Source organism: Zonotrichia leucophrys, chromosome 5, assembly GCF_028769735.1.
Source record: "Zonotrichia leucophrys gambelii isolate GWCS_2022_RI chromosome 5, RI_Zleu_2.0, whole genome shotgun sequence".
Taxonomy (NCBI): Eukaryota; Metazoa; Chordata; class Aves; order Passeriformes; family Passerellidae; genus Zonotrichia; species Zonotrichia leucophrys.
The window spans coordinates 721,319-740,852 of NC_088175.1; the positions used below are offsets into that span (position 1 = coordinate 721,319).

General features: G+C 41.1%; 1 protein-coding gene across 3 annotated transcripts in view; it reads left to right on the forward strand.

The window, feature by feature from the left end:
- The window catches only part of MNAT1 (MNAT1 component of CDK activating kinase), a 120,454-nt gene that overhangs the window by 47,510 nt on the left and 53,410 nt on the right, over positions 1-19,534 (forward strand). For all 3 annotated transcript variants that reach the window (XM_064713568.1, XM_064713570.1, XM_064713569.1), the window contains exons 5-6: positions 1,491-1,631; positions 7,227-7,352. In XM_064713568.1, coding sequence (XP_064569638.1) covers positions 1,491-1,631; positions 7,227-7,352 — 267 coding nt within the window. The remainder of the gene's footprint in view (positions 1-1,490; positions 1,632-7,226; positions 7,353-19,534) is intronic.

The window sequence follows — 19,534 nt, forward strand, 5'->3', positions numbered from 1 at the left end:
TGATTTTTTTTTCCTTTCATTAAATGCAAAGAGAGCCCAATTCCAGGTGGTTGCTGGTTGGTGACCAGCTTTTTATCAGTGTCACTGCACCAGTTACAAAATGGAAGCAGCTTCTGTTGGCTTGGGGGCAGGTGGTGACATCTCCCAGGAGTAACTGGGACCCACTGGCTCAATCTGTCTGGTGAGGGGATTTTTTTTGGGCAGATTCTGGCTTTTATTAGGTAGCTGTGCCTTGTGATATGACTTTATGATTAGAGCAAACTTTACTATTGTCTTGGCCTTGATAATGATCACAGAATCCTAGAAGAGCTGAGTTGGAAGGGACCCACAAGGATTATTGGGTCCAGCTCCTGGCCCTGCCCAGCACCATCCCCACCCTGTGCTGAGGGCATTGTCCAAACCCTCCTTGAGCTCTGCCAGCCTTGGTGCTGTGCCCACTGCCCTGGGAGCCTGTTCAGTGCCCAAACACCCTCTGGGTGAAGAGCCTTTTCCTGATATCCAACCTAAACCTCCCCTGACACAGTTTCAGGCCATTCCCTCGGGTCCTGTCACTGGGCACCACAGAGAAGAGATCAGTGTCTTCCCCTGTGATGTTGTGCTGAAACTCCTTTCATCAGTAAATCATCCATTTAAGTTTATAAAATTTTAATTATCTTGCCATTTTTACTGCATCTCCCTTTGCTTTAGCGTGTTCGATGGAGAAGATTTAGAAAATGTTTCCTGTTTGTGTTTTCCTTGTACCTTCTAGCAACCAAACTGACATTCTTTTGATCCACCTTCTTTATAAAATTGTTTAATCCTCTTATTTTCCTCTGTCTTTAAGCCCTCTTCTGTTTTTTATTCTTTCAGTGTGATTTTCAAATACAGATTACCTAATAGTTTGCACATTGAAAAGATCCTTGCCAAGAAATAGATCTGTAACAAAAACTTGTCATTTTGTACTAGTAATCTTTCTTTTCATCTCATGTCACATGTCTGCAATCCAGGTTATAGGAAAAATTCCTTATTTTCTAAAAATGTGACATTTTCACAGTTAATGCTTAAATGCTTAAAGATACAGGCTTCCCTATTAATATTCACATATTTGTGATTTCTCATTTTTCTTCTACACAACTGATAAGCATGGTGCTTTGCAAAGATGCAGCTGATGAGTGGGATGATCAGGAACAGTATTGTGGGATTATGTTTTTGCTTATCCTACTTGCATCATTGAGTTATAGGATGTGTGGGAGCTGAGGGGGGCTCACTTTAGCGTGAAAGTGGAGGGAAAACTTCTAAAACATGGAAGGAGTCAGATCTGACTCCAACAAAAGCAGCAAGTTAAAAATCTTAACTTTACACTGAGCAATGAGGAGGTAAAATAATCATCCATAATCACCTTAAAATTCTGCTTTAAAGGGTAGAATTTAGCTGCTTTCCCCTTGCCTGGCCTGGCTGGGGTCCCTGGGGGCAGTGGGGGTGCTGGAGCTGATTTCTGATCTCCCCCTCAGACGCGGGAGCAGGAGGAGCTGGAGGAGGCCCTGGAGGTGGAGCGGCAGGAGAGCGAGCAGAGGCGCCTCTTCATGCAGAAGGAGGAGCAGCTCCAGCAGATGATCAAAAGGAAGAATAAACAGGCACTCCTGGATGATCTGGTGAGTAACAAAAGCAGAGGCTTTGAAAGCTCAGTAGCATTGACATCCATCTCTATCACTGTGTGGAATTAACAGATCTGTCCCCCTTTCCCTGTTCTGTGTGTTTTGTGTTTCCATTCTCTCACCTGTTATTTATTTCAGTGCTGCAAACCACTCTGGTTTTGGTAAGCTAGGAGCTGGATGAAGGCTGCTGCTGGGATTTGTAGCTCAGCTCTACCTCTGTTGCCTTTTAAGCAGTTCTGAGGAGTGGCTGAGGTGTGTGGAAGCAAAAAGGTCATCAGGAGATGCTTCTTGGCTCAGCCACCTGTGCAGTGGAGATGGTGGAGAGCAGGGGACAGGAACCTCATGGGTTACCCAAGCATTGCTCAGCCCTTTTCAGTCAGAGCATCTAAATGATTGGTGGTTCCTTTCTCTGCAAAAACTACTGTGACCGTGTTCACAGGGGTCTGAGGAAGAGATGAGGATCTGACTCCATGTTTCAGAAGGCTGATTTATTATTTTATGATATATATTGCATTAAAACTATACTAAAAGAATAGAAGAAAGGATTTCATCAGAAGGCTGGCTAAGAATAGAAAAGCAAGAATGATAACAAAAGCTTGTGGCTTGGACAGAGAGTCTGAGCCAACTGACTGTGATTGGCCATTAATTAGAAAGAACTCTATGAGACCAATCACAGATTTACTTGTTGCATTCCACAGCAGCAGATAACTATTATTTACATTTTGTTCTTGAGGGTTCTCAGCTTCTCAAGAGAAAAAATCTTAAAAGATTTTCCAGAAAATGTCATAGCATGAAAAGTTTTCTGCCTTGAGTGTGTCATGTTCTCTTACTGCAACTTCTCCTGTACAAGTTGTTCCTTTTGAAGTGAATGAGGCTTATATAGACACACAGAGGAAAACTCAGACTGCTTTTGGAAATTGTGGTAATCTTGATTAATTTACTGATTCTGCATCTCAAATGCAATAATGTGTGGGCATAGAGAAACTCACTCAATGTATTACTTCAACAAGGTTCACATCTCAGTTTTTTCAATACATTCAGTACATTCAATCATTTCAATACATTTCAAGACATGCACGCACACACATTCACAGGTTAACACCCATGAGGACAGTCTGTGTGCACACAGCCTGTGTGTAACCTTGAGGGTAATCAGAAAAAACAAGTATGTATGTATACTTACCCATGTTCAGCTGTGTCAGTGTGGTTTAAAGCTGCTTGACATATCCAAATGATATTTTCTCTTCTGTCAGTGCATCTCACACTAATGCAGTGTTAATTCCTGCTTTGTAGTCTCAGTTCTTATTCATGATACAGATGCTTTCCTATTTTTCCTGGAAAAGTAGAGTTCCTCCTTGAGCCAGGGCAGAAGGCACTGACATGGCCAGAGGATCTAAGTGAAATTTAGGAGTTTCAGGGACTCCTGAAGCAATAGATGCCTTGCTTCAAGCCAGGATTCCTGGCAACCTGTTACTGGTTTTTCTTTTGTAGGCAAAAGCAGAGGTGAGCATAAAGCTTTTTTTAAAAAAAGTCAAGCCTGTATCTTTACATCCAGCAATCTATTTTCACTTTAAAGGTAAATGCTTTTACAGTCCACACAATTAGGAATAGTAGATAAAATAATAAAAACTCCACTATGAATTTGAATTTAATTTCTCAGAATATGGATTTGGAGTTTCTGACTTTTTAAAAACCTGTTCTAAATCACACTCCTAACTGACTAGAGACCAGTGACTGATGTGTGGTTGGTTGTTTAATTTTTTTTCTAACACAGCATTTAGTTTTACTGGAAACCTTCACCAGGTGGCTTGCAGAAAGAATAGCTATAAATAACCCTTAAAACATGACTAAAATAAGTAGTTTTAACTGTGATTGCATATGAATTGCTATTAAAACAAATCCTAATATTCTAAAAACAATATAAAGGTTATTTTTCAAGGCTGAGGGAGGAAACTGCACAGTTTCAAGTTGTGTCTCTGTTTCTGAAGGGGTAGTGTCAACTTAAATTTGAGCCAAAACTTGTTTTGTAATACTAATAAGGTTTATAAAACCAGCACTGAAGTGTTTGTGTAATGACTTACAAAGTCTCTGGAAAACCAGTGGTTGTTAAAGAAATAAACATTTCCTATGGTCTCTGAAATCTGAAAATGAAACTGATAATGAATAAAACTCAATTGAGAAATGCAGCAAAAGCCAAGCATAGGTAGTAGCAGTGTAAAGAATTAACTTAAAAATAATCTTATATCTATGGTTGCTCGTTCTGTGCTAAACCAAAAAGGATTAATTTCTGGCTGCAGAGGTACCAGTGGTAACACCACTGACTGTGCAGGATTGTGAGAGCAGAGGAAGGTGAGAATCTGACATTGGTTTTGAATCTTCTCCTTTGGACAGATCACTTGGTGTAGCCTACAGCCCACACTTACTGAATCTTGGTAATTATTTTTTTCAAGTTTGCAGCTGTCACTGGGCAACAAGGAAAAGTTAAGGACACATTTTTTGTGTTGTACAAGCAGAGATGTCAGGAATTTTCCTTGTCAAGAAATGAATTTAACCTTTGGTGCTGAAGTCTTACAAAGCTGCAGATCTCATGGAATCATGGAAATGTTTGGGTTGGGAGGGTCCTTGGAGACCATCCAATTCCATCCCCCTGCCATGGGGAGGGAAATTTCCACTGGAGCCCCATCCAACCTGGCCTTGAACATGCACAGTGTTGGGGCATCCACAGCTGCTCTGGGCAGCCTGTGCAGGACCTCACCACCCTCTGGAAAGAATTTCTTCCAATGTCTAACCTAACCCTGCCCTCTGTCAGTTTGGAGCCATTCCCCTTGTCAGGCTGCTGTAAAGGGTCTCTCTCCATCTCTTTTGTCAGCTCCCTTCAGGAATTGGAAAGCCACCATGAGGTCACCCCAAAGTGTTCTCTTTTCAGGCTGAGCAATCCCAAAGCCCTCATCCTTTCCTCTTGGGAGAGATGCTCCTTCCCTCCCACCATCTTGGTGGTCCAGGTCATTGGATGTGTTACTTGTGGTGGTTTCATATGGAGCAAAGGTCTCAATTGTGTGCAAAAGCGTTTGAGAATGCTGTACCCTCTTCAAAGAGCTGATCATTTAGTTACTCCAGAGGCACAGAAAAAGTGTTAGATATTCTAAATGTTGTGCAGTGTGCCCTGGTTTGTGGCCAGCCTGGGGAGTGCAGGGCTCCTGCAGAAAGGACCAAGCTCCATGAACCCATCTTGGCTGGGAACAGGGAGGGAAAGGCCAGTGGGAAGTGCTGGAGAGATCAGCAAGGCATTGGGGGGACCAGGCTCTGCAGGGCACTGGAAAAGCAGCTGGGTCCTTTTGCCTCCCTAATTAGGCAATTTCTGTGTTACCTGCATTGTAGGCCACCTCTTTTACAATAGAACCTCTCACTTTAAAAGCACAATACCCTGTTGTGACTTATTCTTGCAGTCTCAAATGCACTTTGTGCATCACTGGGAGAGCTGCATGAGTGTTTTATTTTGGGTTGTTGTTTGTTTGGGGATTTTTTTTTTTAACTGTGGATAATCCAGGCTGAGTAAAATATTAAAGCACTTTCTTTATGTGCTGTACAAACTCTCATGTATACACAGGATTCTAAGATGATCTCTTGTGTTTTATGGGACTTGCACTTTCCTCTTGAGCAACCCATAATTCCCAGGCATGAGCACAATGGGAGAGGAGCAGGTTTTCCCTGGCCTGTGGCATAGCTTGGAACCAGGCAAAGGCATTCAAGAGGGTAAATCCACACTTTCACCAGAACCTCAAGGGTTTTGAGACAAATCTTCCAGAAATTGTTGTGTAGAACCAGCTTTGTTCATAGTGTGGGCAGTTTGTTTTCCCATACAGAAAATTGCTGGTATGGATAAACACAGGGTTGGAAGTTCCACGTGTGTTAATAGTTAACAGAAGGGCTCTGGGCATATTCAGAAGGACAAACAATCAGGATGTGGTGCCTTACTGGCACACTGTGGCTTTCCCACAGTTGTGTAATCTGGTTACTGCTCATTGTGTGAACTCCTGAGAAGTTGGTTAAAAATTGGCTTCCTTGAATCATTTTATTAGAAATGCAGTGAGTGTTTAAGGAATATGAAGGACAGAATGAACAAGGGAATGCTTTCCACTCTTCCCTTTTCCCCCAGCATGTTAAATCTGGTCACTGAAAAAATTCAACATCCTTAACCTCTGCTGACAGCACATGCTGCTGCATGAAGGTTAGAGATGTACAACACTTGAAAGAAGCAGACTCTAAACTTTGCATTTGTGGTCCAAATTGTCTCCCAGTTGTACAGAAATCAGATGTCTCTGCAATTTAGGTTTTTAGCATCCTCCCTCCCTACAGAAATGCGAGCAGGAAGCCGTGCCTTAGATGTTGTATTTGTGATTCTGGAGCAGATCTTGTCTTGTGAGATTTTTCTGCTTTTATCTTGCATTCTAGTGGTAAGGCAAAGGGAGTGTAATAAAATAGAGAGGGAAAAAGACTGGAGAGTGATGTGAAAAGTCAGTGTACAATGTGACTGTTCTTCATGGTCACTTAGAGGATTTTTCTAGGTACCATGAAAACAGCAAGGCGTTTTGTGGCATTAAAAACTTCTTACCTTGAACTGAATAATGAAAAAATCACAGTCCTGTTAATAAAATCTGCTTGGTTTTGTGAGTAACAAATGACTTCATAGTTCAATATTTGCTTGGCTCTTTGAAACAGAAGTAAATGTGATCTGTGAGAGCTTTAGGAATAAAATCCTGTGCTAGAGCAGTCCAGGAAGAATTTGTCTGAACTTCTTTCCTGCTCTCAGCTTCATGGCAGTTCTAGCCAGGAATTCTCAAGGATTTCTGTGTGCATGTAGATAGTCACATTAGTCTCTTAGAAAATTACTTAGCCAATAATTTCCTGACTCTCTCAAAAATACACTTCCACATATGTATGCTAATAATCATTCTGTCCTGACAGTTTAAGTAATTCATTTGCTTAACTATTCATTTTACTACTTTTTATGTGTATATATGTACATATATTTAAAAATTGGCTGGCCTCCCTAAAAATAAGTTGCTGAAGGAGAAAATAAATATGCTGTTGGTTGCACTCACAATAGTGCCATTGTGCAGAGCAGAGCAAGGATCATTTCCAAACGGCCTCAGGTGAAAGCTAATGGGAAACAATTTCAAACTGGTCTGAGTTCATTGGGAGAAAGAATGTGTCTTAGATAAACATCTGATCCAAGTTATACTACTCAGTATTATTCCTTCTCTGATTAAGTTCTAATTTTTTTTTTTTAATTTTAATAAATATTGTTGCCTTGGCCAGTTGGAATAAGGAGCCTGTTATATTGTCTTTAATGTGGATTGTATAAAAATGGTTGCTTGCAGGTTATTCTGATTTATGGGATTGCTGCAGCTTTTTCTTATTACTGAAAATGATCCTTTTCTGTAAACTCTTTCTGAGGGAGAGGATACTTGGCATTCTGTTGTTCTCCTAGTGATGGCCTTGCAGTCACAGCTTGCAGTTTGGAAGAATGTGCAGTGTTAATTAATATTTGTTTTGGTCTAGGACTCAAATTTATTCCTCATATATTTACAGGAGAGCTCTGATCTTCCTGCCTCTCTGCTCTTAGCTCAGCATAAGGACAGATCTACTCAGCTAGAAATGCAGCTGGAAAAACCCAAACCTGTCAAACCAGTCACGTTTTCCACTGGCATCAAAATGGTAAGATTTGCTTGTTTGGTTTTTCTTAATGCCTTTCAGAAGATCAAGGAGTTCCTCATATGAAATTCAGAGGTTGCTTAAACCTGAGTTGCATGTTACATGAAATAGACTGTTTGCTTCCAATTAAATAAGTAATTAGGAATGAATTGAAGAATTTCATCATTGTGTTAGTTGGGATATTGTGATGACCCACCCAGCAGGGTTATCACAAATATATATGGAGCATTTTCATTGTGTAGTTGTCAAAAAACAAACCATAAATTATAGCTCTCTCCCTGTGAAGTTCTGGTGTCCTTGAATTATTTTTCTGGTTTGTGTACCAATTCTGGAAGTTGAAATTTTTGAAGTTCAAGAATCATCTGCACTTTCTTCAGATTTATTTTGAGCACTGCAGTAATCTGTATGAGACTGACAGACTAGAAAATGATGCCAAGGTTAAGGACTCTATTTTCATTGTTATTTAGCTCTTGGAAACAAGTATTTTTGCAAATGTGTCACCTTAGGGTGGTAGCTGAAGATCTCTGAGCATTCCTGTTCTGTGTCATGACATGGCACAAGCACACACCAGCCTGTGTGCATAAATGTAAAACTGGAGGTGGGAGCACCAGTGACTGATCTTTTCTGCACCTTGCTGGTTTTCTGCTTTGTAATGTTTTAAATCTCTTTTTAGACTTTTTAAAATCCACTTTTTTTACTTTGTATTTTAGAATTGATAATGGTAAATTGCATGTGTTGAAAATAGCCAACACTCTCTACTCTCCTCAACAAACCAAGAAGTCAGCAAAGCAAAAATTTGTGCATCAAGCTAGTTTCCTATCAGTAATCAATTTATTTTTGCCATGAATATTTGTGCTGTGTTCATTATCTGTTCAAGTGTTCACAGTGTGGAAGCATTTGCAGCTTTTTCTTCCAAAGCAGTGTCAGTTTTTGCAAGGCTGTGTGGATTGTTTTCTTGTTTTCCTGTGGTGTAAATTGATCTTCTTCCTATTTCTTTTAAAATCTTAACAGTCTAGGGGAGATTGATGTGCTTTGTGAGAGATTACCTGTCTGTGTAGAAAAGCCAGTGGACAGAAAATGCCTCTTGTTCTGTTTAAAAAATACTCTGTCTGCATGGCTGTACTTTTTCTTGCTGTTAAAAAATATTGCCAGAATTTCCTAAGCTGTGTCTTTTCTGTGGGCAAAGGAAGAAGATCAGCTTATGCATGTGATGAGTTCAGTGGAAGTATTTTCTAATTTGTTTAAAAATTAATATTAAATGCAGTATGTGGTAAATTAATATTGAATGCAGTATGTGGTAGTGGACATTTGAGATCTGCAGCCCTAAGTAAATTTCATCCAGGAATGATGAAAGACTTGGATGAAGAGATTTGCAGCAGCAGGACATTTAAATCCTAATGTTTGGAATAATAGGGGGTATGCCAGATAACTAATTGCTAATTCATTACTGTTCAGAAAATGTAAATAGCTAAGTAACTTAATTTGTTCAATCTCAGGAAACAAAAATTTCCTCACCCTGATTGATTTTAGTCCTTAATTGATAAAGAACAATTTAATTGTACTTATATCTATTAATGTTTTTTAATAGTAAGGTTAAGGATAGAAACATTTGAAGTTGGTGACTACTATTTATGGGAAATGGATGGCATCAAAATCAACAAAATTACAGGTTTTGCTTAGAAAGATGAATGTTTCCTTATTTTCTTTACAGGTGCTTGATTTATTTATTACATGACTTTTAAAAAATAGAAATTCTGTTACACAATAATAACAATATTGGTACTCTGTACAATAAATGAATGAAGTGCATAACTTTATAATTTTTGAAGAAGTTGGTTCCACAGCCTGGGAATGTTTCTGTTGGTGTTCTGCTAGGAGGCAGCTCAGTGCTTGGAAGCAGATGTTGAATTTCTATGGATATGTGCAAATTGGCATTTACAGGGTTGCTTTGACAAACTGGCCTCATTTGAATGAAATGTGTTTTAATAAGGCTAAATGCAAAATGAAAAATAGAAGAGTAAATAAATCCCCAGGCTGGTCAGGCTCTGGGAAGAGGATTTGGAAGTTTAGCTAAGCAAGTAAACCAGTTTGACCCTCAGCCACAGTGTGTGTGGGGGGCCTTGGGTATGTGAATATTCCAGCAATAAACAGGAAAGGACTTCTCCTGAATGCAATACTGGGAAGAGTGTTGGACTGCAGAGTTCTGCTGGCTGCATTTTGAGTGCAAAAATCAGAAAGAACGTGAAGAGGAGCCACAAAAGTCCATTCAAAGGTAGAAAATCTGCTCTGTGTGCTGCATTCTGCCTCTGGTTGAGGAGGTGGTTCAGGGATGACTCAATTTATACCAAATACCTTCTTAGCACAGAACATGCCAGCTCTGAGCAGTGCAGCATTAAATGTAGTTCAACAAATACCATCTAAATAGGAACTGAAGGAAGGAATAAGACCTGAAGTTCACACAATGTTCTGCTGATTAATTGGCCTCACTGTTAAAATTGGCTCTGGATTGCAACAAAATCTCAAATTCTTGATGTTTTCAGATTAGGATTGGGGCGCGTCTTGGAGAGTTACTGTAGTTATCAAATGCAAGTTTGCTGGCCTTGGAGCAGGGTTGGCTTTGTGAAAAGCAGTTCTGCTCATTGCACATGATCCATGGGGGTGGGTTCTGTGTCAGTGCCAGGTGAGTTCCCACCTTGGGACACGCTTGTTTGCCAGGCTGAGTGTTTCTCTGAGAACCCGAGATGCTCAGTTCCTTTTGCGTAGGTGCCCACGTGAAGTGGGTGGAGATTTTCTTGTGCTCTTTGTGGCTGCTTTGGCTTTGTTCCCCTCTGAACCATGGGGTTCACACCACTCCTGTTGGTGGGGCAGCTGGAGGGGGAGCACCGAGAATTTCTTATGAAATGTAATTCTAATTAATGCTCTGGCACAAGAGTTCTGCGAATTCAGGACATTTGTGTGAAAAGTCTGGATTGTGCCCACTGTCAGAGGCTTAGCACTGCACATTTAATGAATCACTATGTATGCCCTTCCCCTGGGCTTTTATTTTTTCCTAATAGTTTGGCCACTGACCTTTTCTGATGGGTGTTTTCCTCTAATTTTGTTTCAAAAGAAGGGAAGCCAGATAGAGCTAGCTGAGCTGCTGGCTGATCCAGAGCTGGTGTTTACACAAAGGCTGTGGAAATATGCCACTTGTGGCAATCCACTGGGGTTTTTTTCAGCTTGAGCAGGAGTGTTTTTCCTTGGTCAGAGATGTTCTTCTGCCTGACTGCTAATCAGACATGTTTCTTGGTGTCTGAGTTAGGGGCATGTCCATTCTCGTCTCCTGGGCAGTGCTCAAGGAAGTTGGCTCATTTAAGTTGTCATTTTAGTGCTGGGAGTTCCTCTGCTTGCAGGGGGAGGAGGGGATGTCTTGTAAGCTAAGCAAGAGCATCCCCTATGGCACGAGACAGACAAATAGCTCATGGAGACAGGGTCTCCTTCACTTTTCCTTTTATGAAATTCCTTTTTTTTCTTCCTTTCAAGTGGAAGTAGCTTTTCCTCTGTAGTCTGCTCTTTAACTTTTCCAGTAAGTTCTATCCTCTGTGCACAAAGCTCACATTCCAAATCAATCTGTTTGATTTACCCCTTTGGGTAGGGGGAGGCAGTGCTGCCAGGCTTTTTTCCTTATCATGTTCATCATATTAAGAAATATACTTTCAGCACATCTGAATATTTTAAAATAATCTTATTAAAGCCAATCTCCAATCAGGGTATAGCTACAAAAGGAAGTGTAGCAATCTTAATTGCTGCAATAGTGCTAAAAATGAGATTTCCTGTCAATTGTGATACTTCAGACTTAAGCAGCTGTCAAAAAGAGCACAGTTGTCTGAAATGAATGTTTCCAGCATGTCTAGGGCTTGTCAGGAGGTACAAAACAAGGTCTGGCAAGAGAACCATTCTTCTGTTTGTTGGTGAATGTAATGACCATTTCTGGTTGTCAGGTAGCTTTAATGTGGAGCTCATTTTAAGGTGTAAAAGAGATGCTCTCATGTATTGCAGACAAATGGCAGTTTGCAAATGCAACAGGAAGGAGTTGTTTTACATTAATTTAGTTTCCTTCTTATGTCTAGTGTTGACAGTACTGTAGAAGGCTTTTCTAGGTCTGTGATTTACCTCAGCATTGTGGTTAAAAATGCATAGAAGTGTGGATGTATTTAAGTCCTCCTGAATTTGTTGAACTGGGAGCACAGAACCTTTGAGTTCATGGCCCAGCTGTTTCTATGTTTGTAGAAAATCTGAGTGCCTTAGTCTGGCTCAGCTCATGCCATTTCCAGCACATTTCAGGCTGTGTCTGTCCCTTTTCTTTTCCTTCCAGTTCTCTAATGTTTTTTTTTTTTTTCATTTTCAAGAAAAGAAACATTACAGAACTGGAAGGACTGTCCTGGACTTCCCCCAGCTTCCCAAGACACTTAGTCTCTAGTGCTGGTATTCTTGGAGTAATCCCATGCAGTTAAAAACTCAATTACCTCTAATTGGATTGCCCAAAAATGCTGGAAAACAACATAAGTGTCCCCTGGTTTGCTCCTGCTTGGGAAAGTTTGCATTTTATACCCAAATAATTCAGAATTAATGTAATGCATCATTGACCTTCCAATTCTTACCATCATTTTTATTTTATTACCTAATAGCAGTGGGAATATTTATTAATAGAACTATTAGTGCAGAGTGCTCTGTGCTTTACCATGACCAGGATGGTCCCCAGCGCAGTGAATTTGCAGTTGCAATAGATGTGTCAGGGAGGGAGGGGAGGGGAAGCAGATGGCCAGAGGGGATGTTCTCACCCAGGATTAGCCAGCAGAGCAGTGCAGGAAGGAGGAATAGGATCCAGCCCTGCTGAATTCCTCAGCCCTGGCTCTTCCGCCAAGCTGGGCTCCATCTCCTGTCAACAGCACCCCTGAATGGCAGCGAATTAGGAGTGAAATATCTGCTCCAGCTACTGCTTCCCTGTCCAAATCACAGCAGCAGTGTTAAATATAACTTTGTGGCTCTGAATATTGCCCAGATTTGCTCCAGTTCTTGCAGTTTCAGGTTATTGGTAGCTGGATGCTGGGGAGAGCAGCCCGGAGCAGCCAGAGGTTGCAGGAGGGAGCAGTTGTAGAACCAATATTTCAGAGGAGTGGATTTGTGTCAGACACAGGATGTCTAGGACACCTCAGGAATGTGTGTTACCACTAAGCTGCACATAACAAGTGTTAGGGAAGAGATTTTGTGCAGTCTTACACTTGCAGTATTATTCTGATGGGAAATAACGTTCTTATTTTACATTATGTGGAGCTGTTTCTTTTAAAACATTGACCTCATCAGCTCAGGTCAAATTAACTGTTCTTTATTATTGCCTTTTCCTGCAATATTGCTTCCTGTGCAAACAACTGCTCCTGTTTTTCAGTCTGTTTCTTTTATAGTTTGTGGAGCAATTATCCAAAATCCTGTTCCAAACTCAAAAAAGTCTGTCAAAATACTCTTTTTAATCAATTGTGCTCCTTCAAAGTTGCTCAGACATAGGCCAGGTACCCTGAGGTAAGTGAGGTGCATGTCACACTGTGGTTTAGGCTACAGCTATTCTGCAGCTCCTGAGGGGGCCTTGCTTTGCCAATTCTTACTGCTCTGGTTTGCTCGGTTGGTTTGTTGGTTTTGGTGCAGTGTGTTTTAGTGTGTTTGGGGTTTTTTGGGTGCTTTTAGTTTTTGCCTGAAGTTAAAAAATAAAGCAGTCAAGGCTTCCTTCACTGTTAGTTCAGCTGGTGTATCTTCAGACTGGAACTGTTCAGATGGAATTGATTTCTTTGAGATGAGTGCCAGTTTGAGTTTAATTGGTTTTTTGTTTTTAATCTTTGGCTCATACCACGCACATTTCTCTTTTACAGCTGGGTGGAATATTTCCCTCTTTGCAGCTCTTGGTAGTTTAGAATCACAGCAAAATTACAGCACTTATTTTCAAGAGTACCTAGTGTGTTTAGGCATATAGATCCTTTTAGAATAGGTGTATTTATTTAGACAGCATGCATGTAAAGGTTAAATTTCCAGTGGCACTGAGCATTCTGTGCCTGTGTGTAGTGGCTGTGTCCCAGCTCAGACACTCTAGGCTCAGTATCAGGAAGCAGAATCCCTTTCCCATTTCCAAATGCCCCAGTCAGGGCAGTCACAGCACTTTGCAGAGGGTCTCTGGTGGAGGTTTTCAGGGAAGCAGCATTCCTGCCAAGCAGCATTCCCTGGAGCAGAGACTCCCAGGGATGCAGGCAGCCTGGGACAGGTGGGGTTGTGCAGCTGCTGAGCACCATTTCCTGATTCCTATCAGTGTACATGGCGTATTGCTTTAGCATTGAATTTTTGTCAGCAGTAACAGTGTCTTGTTTGTAACAATGAGCATTAATTTGCTAAGGAGGAATTTCTGAATATTTATATCACTATTTCTGAAGAGAGGAAAAAGAAATCATGGCTGCTGGATCTCTACCATTTCTCACAATATGTAGCTATATAATTCAAATATATAAACTGAGGGACACCAAATATGCTGGAAGCTCAAACTCAAGTTAGGATTAACATGCTGGATTTAAAAAGTAATCCACAGTCCTGTGACCCACCTACTGCTCCCTTAAATCTCCTAAGTTTATAAACACAATATGACTGCAACTTCCGAGTAGCTTGATGGAAAATGATTAGTAGTAGTAAATACATTTGTCATACTAAATCTCTAACCCTCTGTTTAAATAGAGATGTTTTGTTAAGAGTCAAGCACATACATGCTGAACTGTGCTTTGAGTTTCTGAACTCTGGTTTTGAAGTGTATGCCAAATAAACTTTATTTAAGTGATCTATCATCAGAATGCTTCCTGTGCACTCCAGCCCATGGACTGAAGTCTGAAACATTAATTGGGTTCTGGCCTTACTAAGTAATTACTGTTATATCAAAGTGCATAAACATTCAGCACATGATGTTGACTTAATGAATTTTGTTCTTTATGTTGGTAAGAAAATGTTTCTGGAGGAAAAAAGGCAAAGTAAATGACAGTATTTGTTATTTCTCCTCCCTTCATTTACACAGCAATGGCCTTGGAAAAGGAGACTGTCTTTTGAAAATGCAGTGCTGTGTCTCCCCATAGCTCTCTGCAGGATTTTAGTTTGGAATGCCTTAGGAAATATGCTCTAGTTGAAATTAAGCTGTTTGGTGGACAGACATAATCAGAACTGCTTGACTTGATTCTTTTTTATGCTTGGGCTCTCTGATACTGCTCTGTTAAAATAATATTTGTTCATTTGCTTTAAGGCTCCTTTACATGGCTAAAGCAGCACATGTTTATGTACACATATTAGTATAAATACAAATTAGACCCATAAGTTTGCACAGCTGTAATGACTGGAATTTAGTAAATTAAATAATGCCAGCAGTGTTAATTGAACAGGAGTGAATGGCATGACCAATGTGCTTGTTAGCTAAAGTGTCTGTGGCCAGCAGTGGAGCAGATCTGTGCTTTAGCTGTCACTTTTTGGAATGAAGGAATTAGGAGTTTTTTGGGTTTTTTTTGGTTTTTTTTGGGTTTTTTTTGGGTTGTTCCTTTGTTGTGTTTTTTTTTGTTTGGGTTGATTTTTCATTTTGTTTTGCTTGTAATTTTTAGTGTCCTGTTTGATTTTTGGAGCTGCCCAAGAGTTTACTTGTACACCTGACTCTTCCCTGTCATTTTTCAGAGAGCATCTCTGTGACATGCAGCATGTTCTGGTCCCAAGGAAAGGCTCACAGGGAGAAGGGAGGCTGCTGCAAGAGTTCAGCCAGGTTGTCATTTGCTTCCTTGCCTGTTTGGGAGCAGGCACTGGGACAGAGCAGCAGGAATGGGCTGCAGGCTCTCATGTGGGGTGCCCGAATTCCATCCCAAGCAGCAGCCAGACCTGCCACCAGCTAAGATAGCACAAAGACACGTTGTAGAGCAATCTAAGGAAAATGCCATTTAAATCAGCCTGAGATCCTCCTGTTTCTGGCTCTTACAGCTCTGAATGTACCTTTGCTTGAGTAGGTGTTACTGTGAGCAATAAGGAGGGATCTGACTGAAAGAAAGAAGGTGGCTGAGAGGAGAGTCCAAAAAAACAGCTGGCAGGGAAATAAAGAATAATAAAAAATTTCTCAATCATTGTTTGTTTTGGAAAGATCGTGCTTTAAGCACATGGAAATACTTTACACATTTGAGAAGTGCTGACTTCCTACATGCCTTGTGAAGGAACAGCAAATCATTCATATAATGTAAACACATTTATAGATTGTTCCAATATAACTTTTTTCAGTGCTGCTGTTCTTTTTAACAAGATACAATTCAGTGCATGCTCTTTTGATGCTATGCTTTGGCCAAGAGTTGCAAACATCATAAACATTAAATATTGGAGTTTTTGCTTAAGGAATATTGCCAAGTTATTGAACCACACTTTTAATGCAAAAAGTTGTTAAACAGTGCTGTTTGATGCACTGTTTAAAAGTAAACCCATGAGAAAGTAGTGCTGGAGTGAAACTGAAAGAAATAACTCGTCCAAAATTGCAAGTATAAGCATTATGTCTTATAGAGATGATAAAAAATGGGAGTGGACAAAGTCCCCTTGTGAGGATGGAATTTTAAATCAGGCAAGAAAAAATAATAAAAAGAGAAGCTGTGGTGGCAGAATTGCAGCAGGTACTTGTGAAATTGTATCATCACAGTGCTGGTCTGGAGGGTCATGGGTCCTTCCCCTTGCCATGAGGCAGCGCCAGGGGCACTTCATGGCAGGACCTGTCCCAACCTGTTCTGGGAGACCTCCTGAGATGGGGGCTCTGCAATCCTGGCCTCTGGGAACACTTACTGCCCTTGCTTTTACATTTTAGGGGAAATTCAGTAACTGTGTGTCCTTGACCTGATACAAGCTCATTTTCTACCTAGGTAGTGGCAAAAGTTCTCTACCTCTTTGTAGGAGCTTCTTAAGTCCTTGAGGATGACTATGTAAAGAGGGCTTTAGAGAACTAAATGTTTTAGAATTTAGGTCTTAAAAAATAGTTCAGCCACCTTAATTGTCATTTAACAATAAAATCATTGATTTCTTCTACAGATGGTTGGTAGACTGTCTCTACTCTTACACACTGGATGTGAAATGACATTCAGCTGAGCACTTTTAAAGAGGGAAATTCTTTTAAAGAGAGCAGCAAGAACATTTAAAGAACTACAGTAAGATCAATGAAGTATTTGAAGCCACTTAGGGAAGCTGTAGTACATTTGTATATGTGCACAGAAGTATGTGTGACCTTCCTGCCATGATCCATTTTTTCTTAGCACTTGTCTGCATCTGTGAGAACATCAAATGTTTGCTTCTAATCCTTTCTTCTGTTGCTGCTGATCAAAGCAGTTCTGTGTCATTCCTTCATCTCTGTTGTGTACCTGGAGGAGCCCTGGAGACCTGAGTGAGAGCAGGGATGGTGGCTTTGCAGAGACCTGGAGTGGAGAGCAGGGCTGGTGGCTTTGCAGAGACCTGGAGTGGAGAGCAGGGCTGGTGGCTTTGCAGAGACCTGGAGTGGAGAGCAGGGCTGGTGGCTTTGCAGTTTCCTCTGAGTCAGCACTCAGCTGGGCCATGTCTGTTTGTCCTGCTCTGACAGACTTGCCTGGTAAGGCACATGTGTGCAGCCTTACCTTCCAGCCTGGTTCCACTCCTGGTTATTGCATTTCTCTATGAACCAGAATCCATTTGTCCATGTGGAGTGTGTTGATCTCACAGCACAGTTAAAAGATTTCCCATATGCCTGTGTTTTGTTCCTTCCCTCTTCTCATGGCTACTTTCAGACAAATTTTGGGTAAGCTCAGAAATCCTTGCCGGACTTGGTCACACAAGGAGAGCCAAGAGGAGGATGAGGCATGGCCATAGTGGGAGGCAGTTTCTGGAAGTAATATGGCAGGGAAATCAGTAACCAGTGGTGGCAGCAGCAGTGGTGCCCTCCTGGAGCACAGAATGAGGGTTGCTGGGGATGGGGAGCACAGGGCAGCAGAGGAGACAAACTGGGGAGAACATGGGAGCCATGGCACCGTCACTGAGGGGAGAGATTTGGGACAGAGCTGGCAGAAATGTGGCTGTGAGTGGTATGGGAGTTTCTAGACAAGGGCTGAGTGGTTTCTGCACAAGAATTAGGGAATTAGAGGGGACAGGAGGATTTGGGGGCCTGGGGATTGTGGTACCTATCCATCACCATCAGTTCCTGTGTGAGAATCCTGCTCTGAGGTCAGGTTGCTGTGTGTGCACTTGTGTGGCTTCCAGTGTGACACCCACACATGTGCTAACCAGGGTTCAGGCAGGGATAAATGGCCAGAACTTGTTTCCTGTAGCATCTTCAGTTTTGTCCAAGGTACACCAGCCTTACTGATAAATTAATTACTAATATATTGATTTCTTACAAAGAAAATATCATCAGTGTATTTGTTGGGGCTGTGCAGCATTCTGTGCATGTACCACCTTTGCTGCACCTTAGCTCCTGCACAAGTGCACGCAGCAAATAAATAAAAGCAAAGTTCTCTCCAGGGTCTCAGAGAAGTCAAATTTTGAGCTTTCAAAGGGCACATTTATAAATCAAAAATTAATTTAAAAATTGAGATGTATTTCAAAGCTCTTGGGGACTCTAGTTTTCAATAGTGATCATTACCATCCAAGTGCATCTGTATTGTACAAGCGTACTTGAAGAAAGATATTTGGATCAAAGAGATAATGTTTTGTAAGGAGACTTCAAAAGTAGTTTTCCTTAAAAATGTTTGTTCAGGTGTAGAGGGTGAGAGAAAGGAATATTGTTTGAGGCATGTTGGACATCAAAAGGTGTATGTCCACATATATATGGAGTGATTGTCTGTCAGGGTGTCTCTGGAAGGGAATATTAACAGCTTTAGCTAGTAAGGAAACAAATTATCTTAATGAAGAAGCGCCTTGCTCGTTCAAAGTCTGGCTTATCCTCATTTGTCATAATATTTTGGGTTTGTCAAGCTTTTTACTGTAAGGGCAAAAAACATGGATAATATTGAAGTAGAGAATTGACTAGTTTAGTTTATTGTTTTGCTTTGCCTGAACACAGTTGCTACACAGGTAATTCTGTATTTGGGGGAAATGCAAGGCTCAGGTGTAGCTTGTGACCCATTACAATTCAGCAGAATGTGTGGCATAGGAGTAAAATCCTCTGCTTCTTGCAAAGTCAGTAATAGCATGGTAATAGGCTGTGTTTTATGCAGGCTTCTTTTTTAAAATATAAAGTACTAAAGAATATTGTGACTACGGAGAAAGCTGCTTTGACTCACTGAGACAAATGTGTGCCGTGGTATGGGCAGGAAATGGAAGGACAGAGAGCACATGTGGAACCATCTATCTAAATTAGCTGGATGGGGGCCAGGAGACTGGAACTTGCAACATTTGCCATGATTAGTAGAAAATGAAATGGTGGTTTTGTGTGAGAAGAATGATTCTTGTATTATTCTGGGTGAGTGAGGTAGATCCTGCAGGACACAGATGCTACATTTAAGCGTGGTGCATGTGGAATTGGAGGACTTTGAAAAGGTAAGTAGTTTGGAGGGAGAAACAAGTTAAAAGTGAGGGCTGTGCACAGGAGGAAAGCAGCATATATATATATATATATATATATATATATATATATATATATTTAGGTCTGAGAGCCATTCTCCTGTTTCATCTCTTGAAAGAGAGGCATAAATAAATAGAGCATCACTGCCTTCTCCAAAGCACAGAGATGACAGAAATGTGATCCTCTGCAAGGCAGCCAGAGGCAGTGCTCCAGCACCCAGGAGCTGCTGGGTGCTGTCAGAGCTAAAGGGGTGCATGGGGCACCTGATCCTCACCATCCTTGGGCACCCCAGGGCCGGGGCTGCCTCTCTTTGGTACCTGTGGTACATAAAGCAAAAAAATCACCCACATCCCGTTTGTAATGGTTCCCTGTGAAAACCCTTTGGGTTCAGACAAGCCAAGTTGGAATGATCAATCAGTAAATATTTGAAGAATTTTCTGCCTTTCTGAAGGGGTGCCACTGTCTTGGCCTTGCCTGCATACCTAACATTCCTCTTTCTGGTTGTTTACAAGAAAACATGATTAGGATTTTCTTTTGTTATGGGGAGAAGAAGAGGGCTTGGTTTGAGAGCTCATGAGAGAGCACAGAGGGG